This window comes from Lampetra fluviatilis, chromosome 35 (genome assembly GCF_964198595.1).
Source record: "Lampetra fluviatilis chromosome 35, kcLamFluv1.1, whole genome shotgun sequence".
Classification (NCBI taxonomy): Eukaryota; Metazoa; Chordata; class Hyperoartia; order Petromyzontiformes; family Petromyzontidae; genus Lampetra; species Lampetra fluviatilis.
Window position 1 is genome coordinate 1,400,519 of NC_136309.1, and position 11,449 is coordinate 1,411,967.

General features: G+C 53.4%; 1 protein-coding gene across 2 annotated transcripts; it reads left to right on the top strand.

Moving 5' to 3' along the window:
* The first annotated feature begins 879 nt into the window (after positions 1-879).
* On the top strand, positions 880-11,398 carry LOC144944476 (uncharacterized). 2 transcript variants are annotated; one of them, XM_078872649.1, is made up of 8 exons: positions 880-974; positions 4,181-4,689; positions 5,421-5,525; positions 6,035-6,139; positions 6,961-7,098; positions 7,342-7,461; positions 7,888-8,274; positions 9,625-11,398. In XM_078872649.1, the coding sequence occupies exons 2-8, from the start codon at positions 4,209-4,211 to the stop codon at positions 10,224-10,226; spliced, it is 1,938 nt and encodes a 645-aa protein (XP_078728775.1). In that variant the 5' UTR covers positions 880-974; positions 4,181-4,208; the 3' UTR covers positions 10,227-11,398. The 2 variants fall into 2 exon arrangements, with proteins under 2 accessions (XP_078728775.1, XP_078728776.1); XM_078872650.1 differs by lacking the exon at positions 9,625-11,398 and adding an exon at positions 8,911-9,585.
* Positions 11,399-11,449: the final 51 nt, after the last annotated feature.

An 11,449-nucleotide genomic window follows, 5' to 3' on the forward strand; every position in this document is an offset into this window, starting at 1 on the left:
GTCTGAGCAGGCCCCGCAGAGGCATCTGGCTGCTTCAGGGGCACTTCGTGGGTTGGACGCATCGGGGGAGAAGGGTCGGGTCACCGCGCTCCAGCCTCGCCTATGACATTTACTTGTATACATGGGGTAGCCGCTTCTGTCTTCCGGCGAGGCAATTCAAATTTAGCTTTTAAAAAAAATCCCATTGCATGCAATCGGCCCAGCCAACAGGACAAAGCAGGTTGCGTGTTCCACATTGCCGGCCTTCAGAGGTGCTGCTCGCTAACAGCACTTGCCCCAACAGCCTGTTCAGGCTATCCGGGGGGATCTTTATCTTTGTGGGTGCTTCCCTTCCAAAATTTCTGGGCAACGTAGAAGAGTAACCAATAGCAACCCCATTCAGGAGCTCTCTAGCGCTCCCTCGATGTATGTACAATGTTGAACTTCTTTTGCACCGTACGTAGCCAACCGTGCTAGTCGAGAGGGAGCCCCTTGCGCCACTAGTGCGGGGCCCACGTGGCTGCAGGGGCGCTGCGCCTTTACCTTTGTAGCGCCTGCGGGACGCAAGCTCAAATGTGAGCCAATCAGTGCTGAGAGATCCCGACCAATCGGCGCCGAGAGATGCCGGCCAATCGGCGCCGAGAGATCTTGGCCAATCGGCGCCGAGAGACGTCGGCCAATCGGTGCCGAGAGACGCCGACCAATCGGCGCCGAGAGATCTTGGCCAATCGGCGACGAGAGACGCCGGCCAATCGGCGCTGAGAGATCTTGGCCAATCGGCGACGAGAGACGCCGGCCAATCGGCGCCGAGAGATCTTGGCCAATCGGCGACGAGAGACGCCGGCCAATCGGCGCCGAGAGATCTTGGCCAATCGGCGCCGAGATACGCCGGCCAATCGGCGCCCGTGTTGACTCGGCAAAGCTCGTCACTAGGTAATGGCGGCCGCGCTCAACGTCTGCGCTGGGATGTAACAGCAGCTGCTGCTGTTTGCCAGGTAACTCCCGACCAACACACAACGCCATTTAAGTGAATAGTTTGTTTTTAAAACACTACTTCTTCACTTCAGACATTGGCTTTTCAGCAGTGCTCGATGGTTTCATTGTAGCCAACGGGCCGGCTCTCGGCCTACCCCTCATCCACGCACCCCCGGCCCTTGTCTGATGGCACTGCCGGGGCTGAGCGCGGGCCCCTGGCAGGGAAACTGAGCCCGGAGATGGAGAGGCCGGGGCGCTCGCCGACTTGAAAAGCGAATGCCACTGAACTCGCGCTGCTCGCAAATTGCCACCGAACCGATAATTGTTTTTTTACCCTTCTATCTGGCAACAAAACTGACACATTTTTTACAAGCAGTCATGTTTGCATTGACCACAATACCTGCGGTCGGAATGCAAACAAAAAACACAACTCTGATAATGAAAAAAGGTGTCAGTTTTGTTGCCAGATAAAAGGGTAAAAAAAACAATTATCATGTCTTCCTACTGGCAAAGGAGGTTCCAATGGTGCCACCGAACCGTGGACGGGTTCCCACTCGAGTTGCTGGCGTGTGATCGGCGGCACGGATCGAAGCCGCGAGTGGCTGCGGTGCCTCTTGGGCAGAGGTCGCAAACGGGTTTTGATTCCTTACCCGTACCCGGCCGCACCAGGGTCGCAAACGGGTACCCGTACCCGGCCGTACCCTACCCGTACCCTGCCTGGGTACGGGTAGGGTACGGGTATCGGGTACCTGATTGCGACCTCTGGGATGAAGCCATGTTGCAGGCGCGGGTGGGTTGATTCTAGGAACTTGAATTGTGAGAAGAGACAAGACGTTGGGAAATGAGTGACAAACGGTGACTCACCAGTGACTCACGGCCTACCCGTACCCGGCCGCACCAGGGTCGCAAACGGGTACCCGTACCCGGCTGGGTACGGGTAGCCGGGTATCAGGTAGGGTGCGGGTATCGGGTACCCGGTTGCGACCTCTGCTCTGGGGCCCTCCACGCCGTGGCGTCGTGGTTTTGTTGCGGCCCATTTACGACTTTGTTCGTTCAGCTCGTCTCGTGTGGCCGCTTTGTCTCGGCGTCGCTTGTACTTAGACTGTGTGTGCTGTCTGGTGTGTCCTCTGTGCAGTCCGTGTACATTGTATCGCCTCGTTTGTGTTCTGTGCATAGACGCTATATCTACTCGCTTACCGTGCTATTTTATTTTGACAAAAGTGTCCCATTGCGTATATTCAGTCAATCTCGCCTGTTCTGTCTTCATCGTCTGTTCTATTTCGTATGTATGTTGAACTTCTTTCGCACCTTACGTTGCCAACCGTGTTCGTCGGAGGTGCACTTGACATTCGGTGTGTTCCGTCTGTTTCGCCCGGTACGTTGTTATCGTCTCCACGTCAATGTCTTCGCTGTCCTGCCTGCGTACTTTGTGCCTCGCTGTCTTGTTCCGGCTGTCCGTCTCGTCCGCTATGTCTGCGGTATGCACTGTCTTCATACAACGTCTCTTCCTGGCCTATCTGCTCCGTTTGTGCTGTCTACTTTGTCCCAGTACAGCAATGCATTTCTCAAGTTCGGTTTTTATTGTGTTCCATTAAGCGTGTAAGTTCATCGGTGTGGTGGATCCCCAGTTTCGCGATACGTGCATCAAAATGTCGCGACTTGAATATGCATGGCGACTAACGCGCACGCAATGCGATAAGTATTTATTCCTTTTCGGCTCATCGTCGCAATGAACGAAACAGAACAAACAATGGAGAATAAACAGTCGTGATGAGACAAAGCAAACAAGAGATAGGACAAAACAGTACGATCTAAACAGAGCAAACGAGACGCATTGAACAAACAAAATGAAACAAATTAGACAAATAACTGATAGCGTAATACGAAGCGAGGCAGACCCGAAACTACAAATTCGAGTGCAGATGACAGACATCACAAGAGACACTGCAACTAAGACAAATAACGAGTCTCTAATTATAAGCAAGGTTCAGCAGCACAAAGGAGACCTACAGTGCGGACTAAACAGAGTGAAGACCGCACAATACGAGTGAGACGGTGCAGGTGAGGTCACCGAGATCAAAGCACAATGTAGGAACCACTGGAACACATCTCCGCTGTTTCACTAGAACCTCGGTGGAACCCGCATGGCGGTCAAACCACTCCCAAGCCCTCAATGTCAGGAGTTTGATGCTCATCGCCTGTTCAGGAACGAATTAATATACGTCCCTCGTCGCAGTGAGATAATTTATTCAAATTAAGGTAATCTAAATTGAATTGGCGCTGATACGTCACGCGAGACGTCTTTACCATTCATCAGACACGTGCAGCGTTAAGTCTTTTTTTGTATTGAATGGAGAAGATTGTAAAATCTTGAAAGGTGACTGGTGGATCATGAGCACGTGTTTTGGTAAACATTGGTGTAGCCTCTGTTGCTCTGTGGTAGTTTGGTTGAGTGGGAACCCAGCCATAACAGTGCTAGGCTGTCTGACCTCACAAAGTTTTTTGGGCAATTCCATGAACTTTGGAGTAATCTTTATCATGGGACGCTAAACACACACACACACTTTATTATGTCGCCGGCTTGTTTCAAAGTGCATTATTCAGTTTCACTGGCGCGTAGCCATTTATATGATGGTTTCTGTGGCATCAGCTCGAGGAATGTTCTGGTCAAGTATTTTCTGGACGGAAAACTGCGAGAAGAGGGACCCCACACAGCCGCTGTGATTTGATGCAGTGTTGCCTGCGTTACTCTGAAACAGAAGTCATCACATCGCATGCACGCTATCATACGGCAAGTGCCCCGTCTGTTGTACGTAAAACAAAGAGTGTTTGTAGTAAAGAGTTCTGAAAGGTCTAAAGGACAAATGCTGACGTTACATTTTTTGCGCTCTGACACAGTGGTTCTCTGTGCAGAGTACGAATGTGCATTCACCATGCTCGCTGCTGTCGGTTCCATTCATTGTGGGTTTTTTGGCATCCGCACCCAGCGCAGTCTCATGGAGCATTTATAATTAGTGCTTCAACGTCTTCTCAGAAAAGAAAATGACAAAATTATTTTATAATTAATCTTTTTCTTTGGACATTGGCATGATCATCACATCAGGTTTTGCAAACTGTTTCATCATCAGGTTGGAATCGCCACGGCAAATCGACAAGAGAACGGTGTTATTACGTGATTATGGCGTAGACCATTCATGTGTTGACCGTGTATTTCATGGACACGCAGGCCTGCAGTGTGAACCGAATTTCCAGCAATGGCGGCGGTGGCGGCGGCCGCAGTGGTGTCCCACATCAACCCGCGCCAGGACTTCCCGGCGTGGCTGGCCGCTCACGGCGTGAGCCTCAGCGTGGCCGAGGCCGTGGACCGGGAGCTGGGCATCGGCGACTACGAGGCCTTCCTGGCGTGCGCCGAGCAGCCCCACGTCAGGGCCGAGATGTTCGCCGCCGCCAGGGAGCGGCTGCCCTTCGCCTTCTACGCCGTGCTGCGCCGCCTCACCGAGGCCTCGTCCCCCAAGGGCCATGACGGGGCCGGCGGCGGCCTCCAGGCCGCCGGCAACGCGGCGGCGTTCCAGCCGTTCCTGAGCGGCCTCCTGGACGCCATCGTCCTCATGCTCAACAGCCTGAGCCAGGAGCTGCTGCACTCGGCCGAGAGGTTCAGCTGCCTGGAGCCCGCCCTCTACCCCGTGGTGCCGCTGGACGATGGCGAGGGAGAGCACGTCCCGTACCCGGGCACAGGTGGACGCCGCTTTACACTCTTCTTTGTTGGCGCTGTAGAGACTGTGAGCGGATAAAAGAGAAAACGTGCATCGTGAGGAGTGTCGAAAGCGAGAGTTCTTCATGGAATCTTGGTCTCGTGACGTGACGCCGGTAGCAGTCGGTTCAGTGCTGTACGTATCGTCACAGTCGTGGATCGAGTGACACTCGCCTTGGTGCTGCACCATTTCTCCTGTGTAGACTTGGCTGGAGGCATTCGTGAACCTCAAACTCAATTATAATTGAAGTGTGTCATGGAAAATCTTGATCAAATATTATATTTAAGATGACCTATGTTAGTTATCATCATTGAAATTATTCACAATGACCCCTAGTTTATATAATAATGTTTCCATATTTTGCCACACAAGGAACTTAATAAATACACTTTTTTGTTTATCCACTTAATCTGCCTCTGAATAAAAGTATACTGCCTGGGCTATGAGAGTGGATTATGACGTTTTTTTCCAGTACTCCCATCAAATGTGGATAGATATGAACTTTGCAACTCCAGCAGTCTAAAATTCGTGGCAACAGTAGCCGATTCGATTTGGATTTATTGATTTACTATTTGCTGGACCTTTTGATTTTGCATAGAAGAATGGTGGAATGTGGCAGCAGTTTGGGGGATGCCTTCATCCAGAAGTGAATTGACCCCAGACGACGACGATGATGATGATGATGGAGAACTTGCCCTCTCTGGTGCCCTACAGTTGTCGACGTGGCCGACGATTACGAAGCGGTGGTGGTGGACTCGTGCGTGACGGAGGAAGTTCAGGACGTGGCTGACGAGGAGGAAGAGCCACTAGTGGAACCAGGTGACGTGCAATCCTGTCGGGATTCCGGGGCGGCATTTTCTGTTGCATTTGTTCATGTCTTGTCGTGCATAAGGGATGTCACTCGGTCATAGATCTCTCGATAATTGTTTTCGGAATCGATCCTCGACTTGTGTTGCTCATCCATTGTCGGCTGGAAGAGGAGGGCTAGACAAGTGCGAGGATGTTGGTGGAGAGCGGCGGTGCAACGGTTAGCGCGCTGTGCTACTAAACCGGCGACCCAAGTTCGATTTCCGCTCATGGCCATCGCCAGTGACGATTATCTGAATCGATTCTGGGCCTGCCCTAGGTTGACTCGGCCTCAAATTAGAACCTGGTGCGGTGTGTAAAATCATCGCCACTGAGGAGACAAAAGGTGGCCGGGCGTGGTGCTGGCCACCTCCCCTCTCGTGTGCCGTGCCGTCTTTCACAGGTGCTACTCGCTAACAGCACTTGACCCTACAGTCTGTTAAGGCTACACGGGGGATCTTTGTTCTTTGTTCTCCCCGCAGGCGATGGCTCCGCCATGGACATTGTCCCGCATCCCGGCGGGGACGACAGTTCGGGCTGCATGGCGTGGAGGGGAGCTGCCATCAAGTTGGAGCACAACTCCGAAGGTGTCTGGCTCTTGGTCACACACCTCTCTCGTCACTTTGGGTCAAATCAAAGTGGTTTTAAACCAATACGTTTCGCTACAGGTCGCCTACAGCATTGAATGCTGAATCCTCGCTGCTCTTCCTTTATTGGGATACATACGTTCGTACATACATGTGAACTGTATAGCACTATGGGAACCTCATTTGCCAGTAAAAATATGATAATTGGTTCTTTACCCTTCTATCTGGCAACAAAACTGACACCAGTTTTGTTGCCAGATAGAAGGGTAAAGAACCAATTATCAACTGTATAGCAGTTGAGAGCCTCTTGTGCAAGTGAGATCTGGGTTGGAAAGTATGGTGGAACATGTGTCAGCACAGCAAAATAAGCAACACGACCTTAAGCATCAATAGATAAGAGAAAAACAGCGATGTGTGAATAATTAATGATAATCATGCCTCCTGCACCTGTGATGGGGACTCCATTCTCTATATTTCTTTAATTGGACTGACTATTATGCCATCATCATCATCCTTTGCCATGTAGCCTCCTACCCTCTCACCCCAAAAACATTTCTTCTGCTGAGATGTGATTCCTTTTGGATGCTTTAATTATATCCAATTTTTATTGCAACAACAATCACACAACAAAGGTTCAGCTATGTATTCCACCGAAAGATTTTGCAAAAAGTCGAGTGGTCTCATAACTGCAGCCCCCCACTCCAAAGCCACCAAGCTCATGTAACAGGCGAGAGTCGCAATGATGTCCGTGCGCGATAGTGATCTCCGCTTGTAATAAAATAACGATCCTCTGGCTACATCTATTTTTGTGTCGTCTTTAGCTTCGACGAAAGTGCCACTGGCGGGAGCGGATGAGCCCCGGCAGGAGCCGCTGCCAATCGCAGTTTACGCTGCCAGTTGCGTGAGCACGAAAGAGCTGCTGGCGGAAGTGAAGCTGGAGAAGGATGAGTTCCTGAGAGGTTTGTGACATATATATATTGCAAGTTTATCCCAAAACCCCGCAAATCCACAAGGGGCAAATCCAGATGCACGATAGGTAGAAAATGGCACCGCTGCAGTTGAACGGGAAAACTCCGATGCGTGGCCCCAACTGGCATTGAGAGCGGTAAGCTCCGCTGGCCACGCAGGCCTCACTTTAGCCGTCCGTGTCGCCAGTCGAAAAACTCGCCTCGCAGCTTTTGGCCTGCGTTGCGTCTTCTCAGACGACAGGGTCGGGTGCCTGGACCAGCGAGAAAACGTGTTCGATGACGGGGAGCGAGGAGATGGAGCCGAGCCCGACGACTGGAACCTGAGTGTGGAGGCGGGGGTCGTCGTGCACAGCGGTGAGTGAGAGCCGTGGCATCTCACGCCCTGCTTAGCGCTGCTGCTGCACCTCCGTTCGCGCGCACGGCTGACGAAAACGCGGTGTAGTTTAACAAGGTGGAAGGCCATTGAGAAAGCACTGTTCAATGGAGGTTGGACAACATACAATTGAAACGCCTGGAATGATACCGTACGTGTACTTTTAACGATTTAAGATAGTGGGGATGCAACATTCCGTTTGATAACCTCAAACTCCTCAATTATAATGCTTGGTGGTACATTTTTAGTGAAGTCTGTGTGACGATGTGTCGAGCAGGAATTCTAAATCACCAACAACACAGCGTTTGTGAGAGCCGTGATTAAGCGTCTACCCTCCTGTGTTGCTTCCACTACCATCGCTGCGTATGCGTAACGTTTATCCTGGCCCCCCCCATTTGCGTGAGCAGTCGAAATCGGTTCGTCGGACAGCAGGAATTTCATCGGCATGAGCGCCGATTTGGAGATGCCGCACCAGACCGGGGAGCCACGTGAGCAGCCGTTCCACCGCGCCAGCCCGGCACCGACCGGCCTGGGGAGGGACAGCGGCTGGGTTCGACGGGGCAGCGTGACGCTCGCGGGAGCGGCGGCGGCGGCGGGACAAGGAGGCAGAGTCGGGGGGGCAGGGACCAGGTCGGCCGGGAGTGTGTACGCGCTGGGAGCCAGGGGCCACTGCCACATGGGGGCGGCGGGGGTGGCGCCCGACCGCCTGGGCGAGCAGCTGCAGCTGTCCCCGGACTCCAGGGGCTTCCAGCCACGTGCGGGAGGCGGAGCAGCCGCGGACCAACGCATAGCAGGTGAGAGGCGCCTGAAACGGATACGCTCGCGCACACGCTCGCGCTCATGCTTACGGCCGAGTGTGCACGTATGCACACTTGGGCACACGCTCGCTTACGCGCACCTGCATGGTCACTCTCACACGCAATCTCCAGTACGTAACCATGCATGTACGCATGCAATGATCATGCATGATCACTCCGGTACACGCCTGCTTGCACACGTAGCACTCTCCTCGACAGCATTGATGCCTGGGCTGTAACTTTGATCGTTCTCTTCTTGGATGGAACTCTCGTTTCCTCCACATGTGCAGGAAATGCTCCAGAAAGAAATTATCCAAACATTCCAAAATGAAAGAGTTGAGTCAGGGAGGTTTTCTGGGTTGAAGATTTTAAATCAACACCAGATTGTACAGCTCCAGCTGCTAGTCCATTACCACTCGGGATTTCTGGATCACCAACGGAACTGTACAATGGTCACAGCAGACTGCTAATATGACAAAAAGCATTGAAATTTTCTAACTTGAATTTTCTAGCTCTTATGCTCACGGCGTTTTGATGGCTTTGCGCCGTTGCGGTGTTCTGCTCGTGTTCTCTGCAGCCTGCCTCGCCGGGCAGGGTCCCGTGCTAAAGCTCTACGTGTTTAAATTTAAACAGGTGTCTGGAGTGGCAGGCTGTCTGGAGGTTATAAACCCACAGAGCAGACGTGGACTGACGCGCACGACCGCTGCGAGGACCAGGCTAGCGTTACAGATCTCGCCGCCACCCGCCACGCGCAGCTCCCCGGGAAGGCCCGTAGCGACCCGCAGCCGGGCGCAAGCGGCCAATTGGGCGGCGGTAGCTGGCGCTGGCCGGGGACCACGAGGTCCGAGCGCCACCGCCGCTTGGGAGAGACGGGAGGCGGCGGTGGCGGCGGCGGCGGCGGCGAGCCGTTTGAGATCCTCCCGGACGCCGAGGGGCAGAGCGCGGTGGCGCGTGGCTACCAGTGCATGGAGTGCGACGCGTGGTTTCACTACCAGCACTGCCTGCACAAGCACCAGAGGACACACACGGGCGAGAAGCCCTTCATGTGCGAGGAGTGCGGTCGCAGGTTCGCGCAGTCCAGCAACCTGCTGCAGCACAAGAAGACTCACACGGACTCGAAGCCTTACGTGTGCGACCTCTGCGGGAAGAGGTTTTCCCGGTCGTTCAACATGGCACGGCACAAGAGCCTGCACAAGCGGCAGCGGCTCTAGCGTTGCTACGCGGGCCCCCCCTCCACCCCCCTCCCTCGCAGCTCAGCAGCCCCTGTGCTCGGTGAACGGCGCGGAATAAAAATGTCAAAAGCGGAAGGAAAAACGTTTGTTTATTTTTTTTCTTTGTTGTTCGCAGGACACAGGAGGGAAGATTGTAAAAGGGATAAGTGTGCCTTCCCAGGAGTCAATCAGGACAATGTAACTCTGATAAACTATTTCAGAAATGGGAGGGGTCTCATAGATCACGGGGCAACGCCCCTGGCCTTTGCCGGCACGGCGGGGGTGAGCGCGGCGAGCGCCGCCCGGCAGTGCCGCGTGGACGGCTTGCACCCAGAGCCCGTCGGCGCGCGGGCCCACTGCGTCGCCCGCCTGCACCCGAGCTCAGCGCAGCTGCAGCTGCCGTGCCGCATCGCCGTGGAAAAGCCCTACCAGTGCCGCGTGTGCGGCCAGAAGTTCCGGCACCTGCAGTACTTCCGCAAGCACGAGCGCACGCACGCCGGCGAGGTGCTGTTCACGTGCGAGGAGTGCGGCAAGGTGTTCCTGCAGTCGGTCGACCTCATCCGCCACCGGCGCATTCACACGGGCGAGAAGCCCTTCGTGTGCGTCGAGTGCGGCATGACCTTCCGCCTCAAGCACCACCTGCTGGGTCACCAGCAGAGGCACGTCCGCGAGAAGGAGCGGGAGTTGGACGTGGTCATGCTGATGCCCCCGCCCGATGCCGCCGCCGCCACCGAATGAAACCCCCCCCACCCACCCCGGTGCATGCTGGGTGACGCCATTTGGAAACGCGTCATCTGGAAACTTGGGTGTCGAGGTGTGCCGGTTCTGAGCGTGTGTGGGTTGCTGGATTTCGTTTCACCATCAGAGACGGGGATTCCCTTGTTCATTTGTTGGTTTTGACGCAAGGTTGTCCTGGAGCTGCTCGCGAGGTCAAATAAAGGGAATAGGGGCGAGGGGCTCCGCGTGGATAATTTGCCACGGGAGTTTCCAATTTTGCGTCTTCGTGAGAGTCATGGGATTCATTTGTAGGTGTCCCGACCCATGGTTGCGTGTTGGGGAGTTGTGTGAAGAGAGCAGTCCCACCCACGGAGCAATGTGGCTTGGGGGACTCGTGTAAACATTTTGCAAAAGTCCTAAGGCTGCGATTGTCGTAAGATCCTAAATGACGTTTGCAATTTTTAAGTTACAAAGACCTGCCGAGATGGCAACGCCCGGGTCGCGTGAGCACGGCTGCTTGCTCAGGGACGATGTTCTGTCTGCCCCACTGCTCCAGCCAACAATCTGGCGCACCATGGCCGCTGGGACGTCACAAACACGTGCCCTTCAAGTTATTACGAGAGAATCATGAGTAATGTTGACATTGTCATTAACTATGTCACATTGGTTATAAGTTGACTTTTGACTGAGCAAAATCTTCGGCTTGGTAAAGTATTCGCTGACAATCGACTTAATAGTGAGTGGTCCTGTCCACCTGTAACTTTGATCCCAACTTAAGAGTGCTTCTAAGCACTCTTAAGTTGGGATTGTCAGCGAGTTGCGCAACATCTGAGCTTATTTAAATAATTGAAGTTGCTGGGTTCCCGGGCCCCTGGTTATAACAGCTGTTGTGAGGAATCCGGCGGAAGGACGTGATGGCGAGGTGTGACTGCTGTACATGGCACCGACTTTTGGTCTTTTGACATTGCTGTGGCGTTGGGCAAAAGTGCAGTGCATCACTGGACATTGATAGATACTGTAAACTCTTTGCCATTGATGCTGGGGTTTGAAGTTGCTCTTATGTACTGTGAGGTTTTGGGTAATTTTTAGCTGTGCTGTCATTTGCTTATAAACGCTGACGATGAAACCGTGTGTGTGTTGCAATAAATGCTGCATAATTTGGTTTGGTACAAGTAAACTTAAATCTGATTCAACATTCTCGTGGTCGTGTCTAAGCACCCCTGCCTTCACCGACCTCTGTGTGG